Source organism: Micropterus salmoides, unplaced genomic scaffold (assembly GCF_014851395.1).
Source record: "Micropterus salmoides isolate LMB-PRFRI ecotype aquatic unplaced genomic scaffold, ASM1485139v1 Ms_hic_scaffold_8, whole genome shotgun sequence".
Lineage (NCBI taxonomy): Eukaryota > Metazoa > Chordata > Actinopteri > Centrarchiformes > Centrarchidae > Micropterus > Micropterus salmoides.
This window is the reverse complement of record NW_024044570.1, coordinates 21148148-21169227: the sequence shown is the minus strand read 5'-3', so window position 1 is coordinate 21169227 and position 21080 is coordinate 21148148. Positions and strand designations below refer to the sequence as shown.

The following is a 21080-nucleotide window of genomic DNA, read 5'->3' as shown; positions in this document are numbered from 1 at the left end:
ACATTTCCAACAAATCTGCAGATAACAAGAGAGAGAGAGAGAGAGAGAAAGAGACAAAGAAGAGAAAGAAAAGAGAGAGAGAGAGAAGATCACTACCTGTGTTGTTGGAGATGCAAATGAGGGAGGTGCAAACAAAGCGTCTGGATTGTCTGAGTTTTATGTCTACTGTGTGTTTGTGTGTCTGCTTAGTCTTTGTTCGTAGTTGTAATAATAAGAGGCAATGGTTCTCAATTGTAGAATCCCTGCATAATACGCATTAATTTACTCTGATAACCCAGCCAGTCTCTGCCCACGGGTGTCTGACTCATCCCAGTGGTCCTGATCCTGACTGTGTTTGTGTGTGTGGGGGTGGGTGTGTTTAAGGAAATGCCCCCTAGCTGGACTCTCTCCCCATCCCGGGCAGTGAAGGAGGGGGTTGATTGTTTATGTTTCAAGACTCCACAAATTCCAAAAGGGTTGAGTTACAGCACGATTGCACAGAAAACACAGATATACAGTTATGTAGCTAAACAATGCCACCCTGATAGCGTAATTAAATTCATTTCCCATGGTGTGCTTCTGTCTCTGCTTCTAAGTACATGCTAGTGTTGTCTTTCTCTGTCTCATAAGAGTGAGATGAGCAGAAAGCAGGGGCCTCCCACCCTTCATCAGGCCAGAACCAATCATAATGACTTCTCCACAGGGGAGCATCCACTTCAATTATCATCCCCCCTGTGTAGGGAGGCCTGGGAAACACTTTTACATGCTCAGAAAGGTAACAGATAGCCTGTGGGATTTTTTAGGAAACGGGGACATTTGTGTGAGTCATTGTGAAAACTGGGACATATTTAGATTTCGGAGAGATTTGGTGGAACACAGGGACAGGTTGTCCTGGTCAAACCATGTCGTTCGGCACAACATCTGCTCATCCCCTCTGTGAGGTGACTGTGTGTGTGTAGGTGTGGGTGTGCGCACATATTGTATATCTGTGCGTGTGTCTTTCAATGTGATTAAAATTTCAGCCGGTGGCACCAAAGGGATGTAGACAGACTGAAAAATCACCTCCATCTTTGAATGTACTCTGTTTATAACCCTGACTAAGTGCGTAGACATTGCCTTGAAAAAATGTTCCTGTATCTTTGAGTGCAGTTCACACTCAGACTTATTAGAATATATCATTCCACTGGGCCAATCAGTAGTCTATTATGAGGGCAGCGGCAGACTTGAATGGGGTGCTAGATTTGCAATTTGCCCCAGTGAATAGCATACAAGGCTTCTGAATTATTCACCTAAGTAAACTGGGAAGCCTCTGTATGTGCTGGTTGACATTAGAATGTGGACCATTCATACAATAGAGATTGAAGGCAGATTGATAATAGCTGGTTAGTTTATGGGTGTGAACATAAAAATTGGCAAGTTTATGATAATTGTCTTTTCTTTATTTATTTGAGTGATTCTGCATTCACTGCCGAGTGAAGACTAATGAGGCAAGGGAATGAGACATTTATAATTGCTAAATCTGACTATATTATTCAAATTGCATTCATACTATGTTTATACTAAAGTTTTCCCAGAACTTATGTTTCTCCATCCTGTATATTTCTATTTTCTTTCAGTTCTATATTTTTCATTTAGTCATCGAATCCCATGAAAAGACCACGACAAACAATGAATTGATCCTTCTAACAAGTATTGTCTGTGTAGCCAAACCCTGATATGCTTATTCTTCTGTGCCATAGACCAAAAGAAGTGAGCTATGCCATTGCACTTACATGTTCCTTAATTACAATGGACATATATTTTATTTTATACAACATCCTAGTGCTGCAAATACACACTAGCACACCTTGCAAGTGTGCATTAATCCATGACTGAAAACAGTTCCCCATTCCTGCTCTATTTACACCGGTGGAGTTCCATTCAATGCTTGTGAGTCCCAGACTCATCCCAGACGCGGCTCTCAGCTCCACGGAGAATATGCAGTTGATCTATCTTTGATGGAAACACAGATTGGCACAGAGAATCAGGTCAATTTTCAAAATAAAACACCTCATGCAGACACGCAATCATACATTAACAATAAACACAGTTAAAACAGACAAAAAAGAAACCTTTTAACTACATAGACTTCTTAATCATAGTAGAAACACAAAAAGCAAGCACTAATTACCAAATCAACAAAATCTAAACCTGTCAGCAAAATCAGGCAGGCGAAACGTTCAACTAGGGGTGGGAATCGCAGGGTGCCTCACAAAATGATGCGATACACGGCTCACGATAATGATAATATCACGATATAGAAATTCTGCGATAACCGATATATCGCTTGACAATCCTAAAGTGATACATCACAAATATCTAACTATTAATACAAAATTGTACCTATTTATTTCTTGCTGCAAATCCAAAATGTTAGAAAACAGCACATAAAAGGCACATAAAATCCAAATTCACTGAATTTTCACAGCAATTACAAATTGCTGTGAACCACCTAAGTCTAATCTGTACGTCACATTATATTAATAACTGTTCAGTGACACAGCATTGTGCTGCCCTTTCTCTTCCTACTGATAGCTGTATACAGTCTATGGTATTTTTAGGCCACTTGGAATATTGGGTTTGAGTTTTGACCCTTTGGGGTTGCTGTAGCTGGTCTGTGTGGACTGCAGAAGTAGTAGAATAGCAGATCAAGACAGTGAAGTTAGCAGCTCTTTTTTATTTCACACAGAGCTCAGGAAACACGTACTTTAAGTATTTGCACAGTATGTCGCTCACGATGTTCAGCATGTGAAGCAAAATGTGTAGTATAGCAAGTGGACAAGATTGTATTTTTGCTATCGCACTATAGCACCTTAATGGAGAATCCTATTTTAAGTTAGCATTGAGCTAACCATTGAAGCGCTATTTTTTATTAATATTATGTATCGATATGATGGGCTGGAATATCGATACAGTATCATGGAAAAATGTTCAACGATATATTGCCATATCGATTTATTGTCACACCCCTAGTGCAGACAACGGAACAAAATTGGGTAGCAGAGAGCTGATGCCAGTGTTGTGTCGATTTATGCTACCTATCGAGATATGCTACTTAGCGGGTCTGCGCATGTGCACCACCCACAAGCGTGGTCTGTTTCCACGCCCATAAATCTGTGCAACCTTCCTGTTGGGCATTCCATCGAGACAGCGGCTAATCATCAGCAATATCCAAATATAATAATTATTAGTCTATCAGAGTACGCTACTCCTGAACTCTTAAATAAAGATGTAATAATATAGTATTTCAACATGTTCACCATCTCATTACAGTAGGCCTACACATGGAGTGAGTAGTGGTGCAAATTTAAATTATTTCTGTAGTGGGAGCATTATTATCACAATATGCTACCCCTGAAATTATGTTAATATAATCTAACACAGACCACGTCATAATACTTAGAGAGTTAAATAGTAATGGATTGGAAATGGGAACACATAAGGTAGCATTTTCTGATAGGGCAGAGTGACTCGATAGACGCTGCTATCGATTTGCGCTACAGTAGCATTTTTCAACAAGGCAGCATATATCGTCAGAACACCGGTAGTCCTAATAGAAGCACAAAAAAGCACAAATTAACAACAAGCCAAAAATGTGCTCTGCACCTGAAACGCGTCTGGGCATAAGACAGAGCAAAACAGTGGCGCAGCAGTAACGCAATGCAGCCAGATTCAGTGGACAAATTTGTGATATTGGGCTATATAAATAAAACTGACTTGACTCCTGGTTGAGTAAAAAGTACAATGCCCAGCTGTTTTAGGAAATAACTTACTCAATTGGAAACAAAGCAATATATTTGTTTCACATTTTTAAGTTTTACTTCTTCAGTGGAAATGAATGGGCTCAGGTCTGAATGCCACAGACAGGGTAGGGATTATTAATAGAGAGACTAACGCAATGTTGGTTTTGGTATTTTTATTGGATTTGTTGACAGTAGGAAAAAATACACAATACACAGAGCACAGCTTTAAAAGTTGGAGTGTCCTGAAAGTCGAATGATTAAAGCACATACCACATAGCCACAACGTCACTGGCCAGGGGCCTTTGTTGCATGTCCCTCTTATGTAAAGCCCTTTGAATTGCATTGTTGTTGAAAGGTGCTATTCATATAAACCTGCCTTGCCACTCTGTCCCCTTTTTTTCTGCCTCTGCCTTTTCTCGGTCTGCCTCTATACTGTCAGCTATCAACTAAAGAGAGATTTAAAAAAAAAAATCACTGTTAAAGGACAAGCAGGGTATGGTTGCGTAGAAAAGGCTTTAAAATATCTCCAAAATTATGCCTTGGTCCTCAGAGGACTTGACAGGCTCATCCCGATCAATACCACTATCAGATTAATGTAGACGGGATATTTGATGGAGAGGAACAGAGAGAGAGAAAGAAGGAGGAGGTCAGCTTGTTATAACTGACCAATTTTGTCACTGGGCAGAGGACACAACCATTACATAACAGAATGGTTGCATATAACACACCCAGTCAATAGCATCTGAAACAACACATCTACAGTAGCACAGTCACAAGAGAACCATTGCATGCACATAGACACACATACTATACAATGCTGTGATACAATTGTGGAGTGGAGAGAGTAATGTTCTTGGTATCAGTACGTTACAGTGTTTGTGCTCCTGCCAGACTGAACGCTTCTCAGAGACCACAGGCCCTTTGTGGCAGACTAGAACTCCCAAAAGCTATGAACTTGTGCTTTATGACCGCTGGAAGGAGAGGAGACAGTGCTGAAAGGAGCAAAGCAGAGAGGTACAGCTGCGATGGAAACAGTCCAATCCAGCTGAGGTCTTCCTCTGTCAGGAGGAGATGAGGGGGAGGAAGGAGAAAAACGAGGAAGAGGAGCGAGAGAAGTGTCTGCCTCCAGGCCTGCGTCACAGAAGGCATGGGTGGTGGGTGGTGTGTGGGGGGTTGTGGAGATGTTTGTGGGGTGCACGAGGAGGAGATTCAATTAAACTACACAAGGACTGAATGCATTTTTAATCAAAACGCTTCATTTCCTGACGTGACTGTCAGCCTTTGTGCGAGACTGTGAGGCAGCCTCTGAGAGAGGAGCTGCCGTCTCTCTCTTCTCTTTCTCTCTGTCCTCCCCTCGCAGCTCACACAGCTCAGCGGACCAGCAACACAATACACTGCTGCTTTGGCAGGAGCTGATATGACGCCATGAACGGACATTTTACAGCAGCAGGGGGAAAAAAAAGAAAAAAGAAAATCCAATCAGCAGATACAGATCATGACGTTATTTTATTCATGTCAAAGGGTCTCGTCACTGTGTATGTGGCAGTGTTACTACGTCGGCTGTGTGAATGAGACCTCTGTGGCGCGAAATCAAGCTATATAGCAACACAGATGATTGATAAGTCTTTATCTCCTAAAAGATGTTGGGGTGGGCCGGGGTTTGGGGGAGTGCAGTCACGTGCTTTAAGTCTTGACATGACATGTCTGCAAATGACTCCGCTCCGGCTCCGGCTTCCCGCGAGCAAGCAAGGCAACAAAATAGTGACCTCCTTTTCTTGTAGTAAAAGAGGTTGTAAGGCAAGCCCGTTGTGTCGCATCCTCTCGGCTTTCCTGAATCATTACTTTGCGCTGCTGTGCTAATGAAAATAGCCGTGCGCCTCGGAATACAGCTTTGCACTCAGCTCCTGCTTCCAGCCAATGAGCAGCGCAAATAGGACTCTGGAGGTCCTTCTCCGCTGGAGGATGGAGAAGCAATGTCATTATTCTAATGACCCTTAATATTCCTCATACGACCCCTATCTCTGCTCACTGCTGGGTTAATTCACGCATAACGCTTACTTGTACTCACACTCTACACTTTTCATATAGTATATTACTGTTAGTCTGCTGTTTTGGAACACTGACATAATGTTTTCCGAAGTATAAGATGCCTGATCCATGACACACGTCTGCTGCTGGTAAGCCTTCCCATAAAACTATTTAATTCGCCCTGCCTTTATTTGATGGTTCACTGAAATAGGCCTCTTCTTTTCTCATGTATGCATGTGTGTGTGTGTGTGCGTGTGCGTTTGGATGTACGTACGCGCAGTAAGCAACCGGCCTGGAAAAGGGTGCCCGTCGATTTGAATATTTCTCATTTAAGTATGCAAAGTGGCCAGATAACCGTCTGTTTTCCAGTCTCTTCCAGCAATTAGAGAAATGAATAAATAAGCAGTCTAATTAGGATGCTGAGAGGAAATGTAGAGGAAGGAAGCATTTTCCTCCTGCTTTTTCCATCCTACACGCAGTGCATGAATAATCCAAATCCTGCTCCGGCCATAAACACTAATCTTTATTGCTTCAGACATAAATCATCTGTTGGATATATGAAAATGACCAAATCTCCAAAAGCGCTTGATGGATTCAGGCATCAAATATCTGCATATATCTGTGACATCTCTGCCCTGCAGCAGTGGAACGAGTGCTGATAGTGTTCACTGGGAGCACAGTATATCTCAGGAAAGGACAGATTACTGTTCTCTCCAACAGATGCCTGTGCCTGTAAACAATGTTAAAGGCAAACAGCAGCTTAACGACCAAACTCATTACAGCAGCCGGCAGATCAAAGCAACCAGGGATTCTGATGTCGTATTTACAATGTGTGTGTTTGTGTGCCTACAGAGGTAGTCTGCATGTGCTTGCATGTTATTGTATCTAAATGTGTGCACGTTTGTGTATCAGTGTGTGTGTGTGAGGGATGCAGTGTAGAGCAGTTTTTCATTCCCACAGCCCGAATGCTTTGTAAACCACAGTGAGTAATCTAACTCTAACCAAGTGTCACGGGCAATAGAAACCTGACTATCACATCCATCAGAGTTTCCTTCTCATTCTGATTCCTATTTCATCCGTCATTTCCTTGTTCTCAATCCTCACTTCCTTAACATTGAGATTTCATTAAATCCTAATCAAAAGATTTACGCCTATCTGCAGATAAAAAGGAGGCCTGCAGACCACACAAAGCCAGAATAAGCCCAGTACCTAGATTTAATATTACAGAGTTGGCTGGATGAAAGCTCCTCACATGCTGGGTTAACATTCCCCAAGTCTTAAATCTGTGGGCTAACCCTGTGGTGAGTCACATATAGGCCATACAGTCCAGGTTAGATTCCTGGCGAGCCAGTTTATTCTGTAAATCTCCCTGTGTGTGTTTAATCAGCGCGTTGGGGTTTTTTTGTGCCAATTAATAAGAGAGCACCTGGAATGAGACGTGAACATATGTTGGCCACTGGCCTCCAACTGCAATTATGCACTGGAGAGGTCACCCGCATGAAGCACAGAGAGAAGAGAGAGGAATGGTGACTAAGATGACTAACATAAATGCATTGTTAAGTGCAGTTTGTGACAGGTAAGACAATTAAAACAAAGTAAACAAAAGAAAGAGTGGCCAAACTTACAAAGACATCCATAAGCATGTGCTCCAGGGTCACCTCTAAGTCCTCGAGTCGTGCTGCAAGAGTCATCATTCAGCTGATCCAAAAAACGCCACCGAAGAGAGAGATGTATAGTTTTTGACCGACTTAAGACTCTCCTTTTCTCTTCCTCATGTAGTCATGGGATACTGACAGATAGTTAAGCCATGTCAGTCATATAACATCCCAATTCTCTGAAAGGTCACGCCATGACAGCTTCTAACAGTCCAGCATCATTTGTCCACATCCTCCTGTCATCTTCCATCCAAGACTTCCTTTCCAAACGACCAGTTGCAGTCCAAAAGTGATTCAAAAAACACATCTATCCACTAAACTCGGCTCCTGAAACCTGCCTGGATCCCGTTTAGTGCTCCAAATGTTTCCAAAAAGAGTGCGGGGTCTCCTCAGAGTGCTTGGAATGCTCCTTTGAGCAACCTTTGGCCACTGATGAGGATTTGTGACAGGCTAGAGCCTTGTTGTCCACTCCTCAGATCTGAGTTATGATCCCTGGGTGAGATAAAGACACTGACAACTCCCTGGCAGAGGGAGGGCAGAGGGTGGGTCTCACTGTTCTTGGGACACACAGAGGAGGAAGAGAAGAGGAGGAGGAGGAAGCATAAGGCTTAATGGGTAGCTAGCAACTACTCTGTGATGAAGTCATACGTCTTTTTCATTTTTTTGATATCTTTCTATCTCGCATTCTCTCAGTCTGAACAGGATATCTCCTCCCTTTCTCTCTCTCTCCCTCTTCTTCTCTGTGCCCTTTCAGGTCTCTGTCCACAGTGGACGTCTTTGTGTGGAGGGGGAGCCTAGGGCAGCTGATGCCCAGTTCTGGGGGCTCTTGGCTGGGGTCATCTTCTCTCACACTGGGCCTCTCATCAATGGGCCTTTGTAGCGGCCTCATTAAGGACTGGCCCTGATGGATGCTGAGGCTCCAATAGACACACAGGGGAAAACAACAGCAACATGGCCTGGATCTATCACTGGAAGCTTATGTAACAGTGACGGGGAGGGGCAGGCGGGGGTTTCAGAGGACAGGGCATGTGGGGTAGAGGGCTGATTGGAAAGGAGAGCGGTGGGAGGGAAGGGTGCATTGCAGATGGTCATTGCTTGAAGGAGGGAGGAGGGAAAGTAGAAGAAAAGATGGGAAGCGGAGGGACGAAGGATGTTGGTGCGACGCTCCATGGAGAGGGGTTGTTTTTGTTTTTCTGGCAAATGCTGGTGGAATGTTACCCCCATCCTCTCTCAGCTGACCAGACTTAAATTGAAAGAAAGAAACAATGAGACTGAGTCAGACTGTGGGGGGTAAAGGGGAAAGTGAGTGTAGCTGGGCTGCACCAAAAAACAGGATATGACTGTATATAAGGAGAGCTACACAAACTACTCTTACATTCAAACAAGTGACCAAGTGATGAGGAGAAAGCAGGTTAAGCAGGTAATCTAAGGGGTTTAAAAGTAACTCTCATGATGTCATTCTGATGTCATCAAGGTTATGTTGTGTTCAGTTTGAGACTTCAAGCATTAGACAGAAAACCTGTGTTTCAAACTGCAGGCATGTCCTTTGAAAGATGAGGCATTTAACAGTCAGGAACAGTCTTTCTACTGAAAGATGCAGTTAAGTTGCATTATGGGAAATGTAGGACCAAGGGTTTCTGGAGCTTGACCTATAAAAGTCAGCCTAGCATCTGTTGCTTTGATTTTGACCATTCTTTTGTTAATCTGTCTCTAGTTAGTCTCCCAACTTTATTAAAGTACAATATTAAATACCTGATTAAACACCTCATTACTCATTATTTTGATAAAAGGATGTGTAAAAGTGTTTCTTTTCATCCCTATTGCACTATTAGGGTGTACACAGTAGTACTTATTACATATTAAATGCACAGTACATAGCAAAGAAATCAGGTTTATAGGTTTTTCAGGAAAATACAAGCAGTTTTTACCAGCGTTCTCTAATACTTTAATTACTATTACTATACTTTTTAATTTATCATGATGGACTATGAAGCTGATCATCTAACCTGATGGTCACACTTCCTCTTCACTCTCTAAATCAAACCCCTTAAATTATTTTGGTTCCATGTCTCACATGTAACCTTTTTCCACGTTTTTTGATATTTCTTTTCTTGCCTAATTTCTCTCTCTTAGCCCCACTGTGTCCCAGAGACATCCCTCTCAGTCTTATCTCTCCCTCCTGCCCTCTTCCTAAGCCATACAGACCCAGAGTGCCAATGACCGTTGCTCTCTGACCTCTCTTGGCTGACAGGATCAGCCACTCATCGGTCCTCACGTCAACTGTGGTCAGGAACACTGGGGTGTGACCAAGTCTATTGCAAAGCACGCACACGCACACACACACGCACACACACGCATTCACACAGACACCATAAAACACATCACTGGGAGTTAAAGATGGAGTGCACAAATCCATCAGTCCTTTGTTGACCTCAGGAGGCTTTCCCACTCCTAATGCTCCCTGCTGTGAATATATAACACCCAACCATTAATAACACACTCAAGTATCCCTCTAATTCTCATCTGCATGCCGCTCATGCATTATAAATACCCTCCAGCATGGTGAAGATGGACAGTATATGGCCACTAAGACGTGTGAAGCAGGTGGCACGTGGAGACCGAATGCAGTGAAGGGCGCCGAGAGTGGAAGGCAGCCTATCTAGACCAGCATTCGTCACGAGTGAGGAGCTTAGCCCCCCAACGGAGAGGAGACACAGTACAGCTTGTTCCACTGTGACTCCTTGGCACGGCTTGGGTTAAAACCCAGATTTCTGTGTATAATCCAGTGTGTGTGGTGGCAAGTGAAGGTAGCAGAATGAATCGCTGGTGCAATGTTTACATCAGCCACCTCAGAGAAAGAGAGCTGCATTTCACCTCACCTTTTGCATAATACACAGAAGCAAATGACGCACTGTGTTCCATCACACATACACAAGGTGCACTTACAAACATATTAGTGTGGGATTTAGATTAATTTTAAATATGAAGCATCCAGTGCCTCATGAACATTATCATGCAGATGTAAATAAACAATAACTATTATATAAATATATAGATAGAAGAAATGTATAGATAGATGAAATAGTACAGAATTCAGCAAATAATTGCTCAAAATTGATTTACATTAAAACTACCAAACTTGCTATATTAACTAGTGTCAGATAATAATCAACTTCACTACAATTTACCACATCAACACCTTAAGATGAAACGCAGCACAGCAGTCTAAATCGGAAGAGTTTTTCAATCTTACTCCACCACCGGGTTCCTCCTTGAAGTTGACTGTTCCAGTAATCCAGTAAGCAGCGAGAACACCATCGTGGTGGCTACTGCAGCAACTCAGGCTGTGCATCACAAAACTGGCCTTGACAAGTCCCTCTGATTCTGATTCATAGAAAAAAAGCTCTGAGGACAGTTTTGATCTTTAATTCTAATTATAAGCAAGACTACAGAGTGTGTGCCGGTGTGAGCCTGATTGATCATGAGGTCCACCTGGCATGGAATATAGGGATATGTGCTAATCAAACTTTGGGAAATCTTCCAGGTGGTTTGAAGTTTACGCGCACACACTCACAGACTCAAAATAGTATCTATTCCAGACATGTTGATAAAGCCTCTTAAGCATCTGTTTGCAGCTAACTGTCTAAAGGGTTTATTCCAACGGACAAGTAGGTGTTAAAGTCTGTAAGTGTGCAGGGAATGCAACACACAGCACGTCATCTGCTCACGTGTCTGGCCAAATGACCTACAAGTTTTTGTTGACTTACTTTAAGTTATAATCCTTCTGTTGCGTTTCCTATACCTACATATCCACCTGATTATTATTAGCAATCTTATTAACATATCTTTATATAAAGTAGGTCTGTTTCTGTATTTGAGTATTTTTATCTTTTTGCTGACAGTTGTTCTATCTTTTGTGGTTTCTTCATCTCCATTGATGTCTTTTTTTGTCAGCCTCGAAGGGATGACGGACAGCAAGTGCAGATGAAAGGGATTCTGCTAAGTCATTCTCTGCAGCGCTGTTAGTAATCAGAATTTTGCTGTTTCACTCCGCACCCCAAATCTGTCATTCCACATTATAGTGAATGGCTCTGTGTTATTTGTGTGTCTCAGGGCGCAGGCGTGTGTGTCTGTGTGTGAGCGACTGAGCGTGCATGGAAGTGTATGTGGATGATTTCTAGAAAGGCCTGTGAGGGAAGAGGTAGGTGCACTCTACTATCTTATGTCATTCTTGCTACAGTGAAAGTCACCTTGGATTTTAGTCAGGCCCATGAAATATTTGTGTAGAAAATGAACATCAGATATGCAGGGGGATTCATAAAACAAATACACCTTCCACCTTTTCTAACTTGGTCTGAGCCTTTGCTTCTGTCTTCTCCGTCCTACAAATAAGCCTCTCACCATTGAGTGAGTGTGTGTCCAAGAGGCATTGAGCAGACAGAATGCCACAGAGGCATATTTGAGAGGCTGGTTGTATGAAGGCGCTGGATTGAGTCACGCTCCAGCATTTTCTGCCCCAGTAAACTTAGCCCACTTTACCCAGTGCCGAGGAGGCTTCCCAGCCTACACCATGCACACAAATATACACGGACAGACGCACACGTACCCACCAACACAGTTAAGTGGATAAGAAAGCACCCTAACAACGATTTAACACTTAACACTCTGTTATGCAGACATCGCTGTCCGCCTGCAAGTCTGCACAACTTTTATGAATTACTCGAGCATACAAACAGCACATTCACATCAACTTTGGATCAAGACATGCACGTGAGTCCACACACGATTCGGAATCTGATTTGTAGCAGTGTGAGCGTTAAATGTTTGATGATACAGCTACATATTTAATATTTACAGGCCAGATCATGAGGGGAAATGGGTTATACATGATCGTACTCCCAGGAGAAAATACTGGGATACTGGGAAAAGAGGGAAACATGGGTTAACACATTTTATCTGTGCGTGTGTGTGTGCTTTAATAATGTGGACAGAGAATTTGTAATAGCTTACTTTGTTGATTATTAACTATAGATATGAATGGTTGTTTGGACTCAGATATAGGGGTGCATTATCTACAAAAAGTTGGCTCCGGTTCTGCTATTCTATGTACTGTGTTAACAAGGATTTTTCATTATCAGTTAATCTGTTGAAAGCGTTACCATTAATTAATAAATCTTTAGAAATGTTTAAAATATCCATTAACATTTGCCACTGACCAAGGTGACGTCATCAAAATACTTGTTTAGTTCAAACTACAATCCAGAACTGAGAGATATTCTATTTACAATCAAATTAAACAAGAAAAACAGCACATCCTCTGTAACTAGTGAACCATACTTTAGTGAATGTCACAAGTGTCAATTTCCCCTTGATTGAATAATCGATTCATTGACTGATCATTTTGGCACTGAAGCTAACTACTGAAAACCCATAAGCTAACCTAACTTTTCCTGTATTCCCCACACTCCGGCCAAACAGTTTTCATCCCTCTGACCTTTGCGGAAGACTCACTTGTCTGCATGCAGGATGCAGCTGTGCTTATAACCCTCGTAAACCCCTCAGCCCCTTGTAACTACACAACTCTACTTCTTTATAGACAATGAATCATTATGATCCCTCTGGCATGCAAACCACAAGCTAAAAAAGTATGCGGACAAACAAATGTAACGTACAAATGGGATGCACCTGTGCACACCATTCTACAAACAGACACACACACACACACACTTGCATTTCTTTGTTCTTCTAATGAGCCAACATGACCTATTCATTCTATAACCCACAACACTCATGCATGCGTTCTCCCAGGAGTGCGGTAACCCAAGCCAGACTGTGCCAGCTCCACCTCTTGCTGCAGGCATGGGACTAAGCTGCTTGTTACTGTACAGATGGGCCCCCACACCTCTGACAGGTGCACCGGCTCCTCCGCTGTCACGCAGACCTATGCCAAACGCTGGCCAAATGACTCAGGCTGAATGTCTTTGTTAACATGCAGAGGAGGCGGAGGAGGAGGAGGAGGAGAGCCCTTGGGGTTCAGGTAAAGAGAATGTAATCTGAGGAGATCATCTCCACCTCCTGTCACTACTCCAGGCCATCCCTCTCATCATTGTGAATGTAAAATGTAGAATCACGGCTGAGCAGTTGAATGGTAGTACACTGATCAATTTAAGGTACTGATGGGTCAGGTACTACTGGATGGTATGGAAGAAGGGTCCAGAGAGGGAATAGGTTGACAGAGGAGGGCCAGACTGACCCCCTGGGACTACAGCCTCCACCAGAGTCCACTGCTAGACAGACCAGTCACCTCCCACCCTTCGCTTGCCTTTGTCCTTGCTACACCTCCTCACAGCAGTCAGAAAAAAAGATGTGCTGTGACAGGCAGGGCTTGATCAGTTCTAGGTTTCTCTTCAAGCCAAGGCCCCTTGGTATTTACCACTTATTTACACTGAGCGCCCATTATTAGCTTGGGAACAGAGGAGCTGCTGAAGCTATGACAGAGAAGGGAAGCAGGAAAGTGAAGATTAGGAGCATGAAAAATAAAGGACTGGGGCAAGAGAGGGTGGATTTATTTGGCAGGGAGCACGGGAGGGGTGAAAGCTATGTAATTGCCCTTCCAGTAGACAGCGGGGGGACAGCCACTCGGCCACTGACAAAACTCATTATTTATTAGGTGCAGCCTTTAACATATGCTTCCCCCTTCAATCTCTTTGTCCCTCCCTGTCCTCCCCTTTCTCCTTCTTGCCATATTCTCTCTCTTGATTTCACCTACTATCTTTGCTCTTTGTCTATAACCCCCTCTTAGTCTCTTTGTTGGACAGCAGGAGGAGCAGGATGAGGTCATTAATTATACACATAACACTTCCCTGGTCACCTCACACAAACACACACACACACACACACACACAATTCTCTTCCTTCCCCACCTTGCCCTCTCCAGAAAGCTGTAATGACGGAGGAGAGGAGCTGTGGAGTTGTCCAATAAAGCTGGATGTTTATTGGGGCCAAACGACCTGCACTCTCACACAGCAGCAGAGAAGCAGACCACTGCTAAATAGAACTGAAGGTCTCCTCTTATTGGCTCCATACATCAGACAGGAAATAGCAAGGAGGAGGCCGTTTTTTTTCCATCTGACAGCTGCGAATCTTAAGCAATGTCAGGAGTTTTTCTTTACCAGCTCTGACCTTCTCAATGCTCACTTGCTGCTGTGAAGAGATTCTTCTAACCCACACTTTACTGAAGGAGGTACAGGAAGACGTATGGACACCACTTCAAACACATGGCCAAGAGGACCTGCTCTTCTTCAACCAATGAAAAGCAACTGGACTTTCAATTGCTGAGGCTCATGATCTAGGGAGGCCTTGGGCTAGGCATGGGCAATCCCATCACACAGTGCACTCTGGTGGCCAGAGTGTGAAACACAGCTTCCTGCAAAAATCCCTGAGAAAGTGTTAGAGGTGGATGAAATAGAACAGAAACAGCACATGGAAAGAGACTTTAGAGGAATCAAAACACAGATACTCCCAAGGATGCCAAATGATACCTGATTAAATGTGCACTGTAAAAGTGTCATAAAAAGGGTGCAAGCTCAAACATACACAAAAGGATAGTTGCAACACACTGGTTACCACAGAAATGGATCAGTGCCTCTGGGAAACAACAACCTTTTGCCTTTCCAAAAACTACATTATGTGCATGTCTGTGGTACTATTGTTTTTAAACTGCTTACTGAAGACCAGTACATTATACATAATACATAATAATTACCAAAAAACAACTGCATCCACTTGAAGACTTGCAGGATGACATTCCATGTAAGATTGATGGTGTACTGAATGACATAGGTTGGCCTCACCTTTATTATCTACTTTATGTATTCATTAGTTTTGTTCAAGCCCTGCAAAAGTGTATTCAATTCAATTCAATTTTATTTATCACAAATCACAACAACAGTTATCTCACAGCGCTTTTCATAGACATGTGGTTTAAAATGTGTCCTGCATTGTGGGAAAAAACAAGCTTCAATGTTGAAAAAAAAGTTTCAAAGCTTAAAGGTGCCTGTATGTGTGTAATTGCAGACAAAGAAACCCCAACAGGAACAGTAGAATCAAGTCATTTTCCGCACTTTTTCCAAAGAGACACCTACATCGACTGTTTGTGTCTCATAAATACATATGTATATTTAAAATCAGGTACAGTATGTCAGACAACTTGCAAATGTGCATATACAAACACACAGCAAATAACAACAGCTGTTGCCAAAAACAAGACGCATCCACATACAAACACCTCTAGACACATATTAATGGCCTTAACTGCATTGGCAGATGCTCACATCTGTTCAGAATAAAACAAACACATACACATGCACACACACAAACACACACAGGGGTGAGTCATAAATCTGACACACGTCACATTTAATTGTTTTAACAAGCAGTAATGAGAGCATCGAGGGTCAGCGAGACACTTAGCATGATGTAAGTATTCCTTGGAGGACGGCAGAGCATCAATCTGGCAACCCTGATTTCATATTTTGGTTTAATTCAGTGTAATGGCAGCTGTCTACACATGGGAGAAGGGTGGTAATATGATATCTGGCAACCACTGCAGTGTATGTAACTAGAGAAATGGGTTGGTGATGAGAGGAAGAAAAACTGACAAGAAGGGTCCAATAATACACACAGTGCTACCTATACTTTGGTGATGAAGCAAGAAAAGAAAGTAAGCTTGGAATGTCAGAAAATCAAAGGTTTGATTCCCCACAATAGTTGAAATGTATACGTGTGTACCCCAACATGTGCACACACTCTTTGAAAGGCCTTTTTTTAGAAAGACATATTTTATTAAAAGCATATTCCTCACTGCTGCATTTTGCACCTACGAAGCACCACCAAGATCTCTAAAGCAGGATGAACTACTGCCTCAGAAAATGAAGAGCCAAATATCACGAGCAGCTCTAAAGAATCACCTCCCACCTCTATGTCCAATTCTAAACAGATTTATTCCTCCTTTATCCTGGCACCATCACCATCATCCATTCTATCACTCCCCCTTTCCCATCCATCCATCCTTCCATCCTTCCTTCCTTCCTTCCTTTCAGCAGCTCTGGACCTGCTAGCCCCAGCCTTGCTGCTGGGAGGCTGTCAAGTCAACATCAGTAAGGCTGTCTGGTGGCAGCATACGAGTCCATATGTCTGGAGCCATGCATGTAGATTGTATGGAGCATGCAAATTGACCAGTGAGAATGCATGTGTTTGTGGGTATGCACTTTTTGTGTGTGCATCTATGTACGTGAATGGGAAAGTGTTCAACATTTTTGCCTCCTTGAGCAGTCGTGTATGTAAATCATAAATAAGACATTAGGGCACTAGAGCATAAAAAGTGCAAATGTAAAATCTGTGTATGCTATTTGCACGTAAGACTTTAAACTGAAATGACTGAACTACAAAAAAAGGGGAAGTGAAGCTATTCAACATTGAAATATTTAGATCTTTAAAATCTGTAACATTATGGTCTGCCATGAAATGTTCCACTGTTATAGAGAGCCTAAGTCACCCCCCTTCTGGTGGACCACCACGGGACCTTATTTTTTATGTACAGTAGTCAAATTTTTTGATCCCATTTCAATTGCGCCCTGAATAACACATATGATGTTCACCAATTTAAAGTATAATTTAGAAAGTCAAGAAAGTTGCAGTTTGTTGTAAAATTGTTAAAGTATAAGACTGTAAAATAAGACCACAACCCCAAAAGTCACATATGTGTTGTCATAACTTTTTCTCTCAATGACTAAAGCTAACATGACTGAAACTAACGTCAAAGCATTACATGTGTAGATGATGTGATGAAAGGAGTCGTTGGATTAAACACAAAAGGTGAGATACATCTGAGCGTGGAACATCGCTAAGTTACCTAGCTAGTAGCAACCAAGCAATGAACGTTAGCTAGCATTATAGTGTTAACATGTTGGTGAGATATTGTGTGAGATGAGATTCACACAAAACTAAATGTTGCTTTATTGTTTTACAGCAAACTGCAACTTTCTTGACTTACAAACATATCTTTTAAATTGACAAACATCAAATGAGTAATTTAAATTAGGCTAGTTGTGTCTTGCTGTTAGACTGCCATACATATTTTTTTGCAAAATAAGGTCCCATGGGCTGGAAGCAGAAGGGAGGGACTTGGGCTCTCTATAGCTTTGTTTTCTACTATAATAAAGAACTAAACAAGTATTCTACAAAGACAAAACCTAAGTACAAATCCAAAATTGTATTTTTACTTTCCTTTTGTGTATGTTCTCCTTTTTTCTCACATTTTTATAATGACCAGTTCCTCCTGTACTGAAGTTTTTGTTGCTGCCGTAATAACTGTTGGCCTGGGGAGGGTGTAGACCTACGATTCACATGGATTCACAATCTTTTCATCTGCCAGTACGAGTTCAGGAAGTAACACATGGAGTTCCAAGCAATCACCCCTAAATGGATGATCCAGCCAGCCAGCAACAGATAATGAGTGACGTTTCTCAGATATGATCCTTTGTGGCTGCCTACCTGCACCATTACCAATTATGCTCAAAGGGGCGCCCAGGCCAGAAGCAAGCAACATTGCAGCCAAGGATCCAACCAGAGTCCCTGCACTGGTGGGGGAGTGATTTTCCTCTGCACTACCCGGCGCTTCAGGCTGCATTTGTAGTCGAGCCAGTATCCCTCAGTGCATGTGAATAGGTCAGAGTTGGAACAGCGCAGTAGCTGCTGGAGACCAACTGCGACTATTAAATGCGGAGTTGTTTTATGGTGTGTGTTTCTGTTAATATAGATGTACTTAGCACCTTGGAAATTAGGTTCTACAATACATGCTGTTCTTTTGTTTCTATCCCCTTTCCTCTACAACAACACACCTCTGTCTCTCCCCTCAGGACAATGTTGACACCAGTCAAATCGGGGGAGTCCTGCTTTCAGCTGCCAGCTTCCTCTCTGCTCATGTTCACAGTTCGGAGCCCAGGGGATGATGTATAAGGATGGAGGTAGGATGGCTTAAAAGAGGGAGAAACGGTAGGTCTCTGGTGTGGTTGAGTTGGAAATGGCAGAATAGAGTGGGGTGGAGGAAATGCTTAAGTGAGTGTGACTGGAGGAGATAAGAGAATAATAGGTAATGAGGTAGGGGGAAGAAAGAAACTCCTATTTCCTGTATGAGTGTATTTGTGTATGTCTAAAATTGTCTGTGCTATGTAGATCTACTGATAAGGTGATGTATGATACCTGTTCAATGCAGGGTCACCCTTTGTTGCAGAGGTGACACAACCAATCCTCGGCTCGTTCATCACAGGTGCCTGTGTGCGCACATGTGTGTGCGCATCTGTGTGTGCGTGCATACTTATGATTACGTTCCAATATAGAAAAGTGTAATTGCCATTCTGATTCTCTAGGCTAAGGCTAAAAGCAGTACAGGGAAAGGCCTCTTGGGACTGTCTATTCTATGCAATTACACAGATAGAGTCAATATATAATAGGTCTGCCAGCGGCTCTTTAATCTAAAGTGCATGGTTTTGAACACTGACACACAAATACAAATGCACTCAATTGAAGTATGGTGTTACAGTGAATTTCTCATTACGATACTTCTGTGTCTTCTACCTAGTTTCTTCGGACAATTGACTTATTTTCCCTCCCATCTTTCAATTACCTCTCTTGGAAATAATTTTTAAAATGCCCGTAGACTGATGGCAGCCAATGAAGTGGAAAATCTGCACCCCGTGTTTCCATGACAACACCTAACATTAAGTGCATCGCTGGTTTGCTTCCCCGGTTGCTCAATTGCGCTCTGATTGATCTCATCGTTCGGGCCTCTTCAAGGGGGCAAAAGCACATTTGACATGCTTGACACAGCAGGGCACGCTCACGTGCGCAGACACACACACACACGCACACACACAATGACACGATCAGAGATGGCGTATGGCTGACATGCGGTGCCACATCTTCAAATGGTGGAAAGTGGAGATGTGCGTCAGAGAGAAAAAGCTTCAAACAGGGTCCCTTCGGAGGATCTCTCTCTACATGGCATCCCACTGATCTCATCTTACACAGTGAAGTAACTGCTCTGCCTCTCTTTATGTCTGCCCGCCTCTCTGTATGTCATCAATGCATAGATTTATGTTATGTATCACAAATGACTCTTATGTTAGGATTAACATTTTCCTTGTACTGTCTAAAGACATCAGAAGCTACTAAAGGTAATAAATATTATTAGCTATAATGTCTAATACATAATATGGCAGAAAAAATATACTTTCCACCAAAATGGGACAGTTACATCTATTTTATACTTTAAATTATTAATATATATTGATTGAAAATCTATTATCCCTAATAAGGACTGCCCTTGACAATGTACTTGGTAGTCTAAGATGACAGCTGGGAGATGAACTACATCCAATGAGAGTGTGTGTGTGTCTGTGCCTCAGCATGTCTGTTTGTTTGCATGTGCCCCATGTGGTTCCAGCAACCAGACATCCCCCCCCCCCCCTTGCTGCTTACTTTGGCCTTTAAATGCTGCCAGCCAACCTGCTGTGCATTGAATGTGTTTGTGTGAGTGTGTGTGTGCTTGCGTGTGTCTCAGTCTCTGGGTGGCTTGCCAAAGGCAGTCCCACCTTGTGCTGCAAATCTGAACCCCACCAGTCCTGCCTTTCTCTCCTAATTATTTTCACCCAAGCAGCGAGGCGGTCGGCTTCAGGGATTCGGTACTGGTCACTTCCCTTTTGGCTGCTTCGTCCTCTTCTCCGTGCCACCCTGACCTTAACCATCCCGACGGCCACTTGCCTGCTAATGAACCAGGTGGATCGATTGGATGGATGGATGGAGGGGGGAAAAGAAGGAGCGAAGAGGCAGGGGTGAGGGAAAAGGATTTTGTGGGGAGGGAGAATGATGAGTCAGGCTGATGTCAAGTTGGAGTGTTTGTGATGGTGTGCATGTATGGATGTGATGTTGTGGAGCTAAAACAACAACACAGAAGAAGAAGGGAAGGTGTGAGTGTGTTTGTGTGTGTGTGAAACGGCCATTCCTTAATGGAACAAATATGTGTTTGTGGGTGAGTGTGCATATATGTCCAAGCCCTTGGCCATTTTGTTAATGGTCCCATCTGTCACGGGCAGCTGGACACGCATGTGCACACACATGACCCGAAGAGGAAAGAGGCTGGGGACGAGAGAGGCGGTAACACGGAGCTTTAAGAGAGAGCGAGCCAGCAGAAAAAGAGTGAGAGAGTGATTGAGCCAACGGGAGAGGAAGAGCAGAGGACTCTCTGATTAGACTGATAAGAGCATTGACAGGGTTAATCTCCTGATAACTACTCCCTATTGATCCACTAATACACAGGAGGAGTTGACGGGAAAGCTGATATACACACAAACTAACTGATCTGTGTGTGCCATAAACAGCACATATGTTCTCGAGAGGAAGATTTCTAAGAAGCTACATCTCCTTGTTCTACTGACCTATATGCATATATTACATACAACTGGGGATACCAACACAGATCTTGATCTTTCTCTTTTAGATTCTGTGAATGTGAGTCTTTCTGTTATAAATGCCTATCTGAATCCTTTCCTTCTCATCTTTACTACAAAAAGACAAG

The 21080-nt window shown here is 42.8% G+C and overlaps 1 protein-coding gene across 3 annotated transcripts in view; it reads right to left on the bottom strand.

Annotated features, from left to right (window-relative positions):
• The window catches only part of frmd4a (FERM domain containing 4A), a 100109-nt gene that overhangs the window by 62954 nt on the left and 16075 nt on the right, over positions 1-21080 (bottom strand). The window contains exon 1 of one of the 3 annotated variants that reach the window (XM_038705358.1): positions 7415-7941. The exons of the other annotated variants lie outside the window; for them this stretch is intronic. Coding sequence (XP_038561286.1) covers positions 7415-7483 — 69 coding nt within the window. The 5' untranslated portion in view covers positions 7484-7941. Of the gene's footprint in view, positions 1-7414; positions 7942-21080 lie in introns of those variants that run through there. 3 annotated transcript variants of the gene reach the window in all.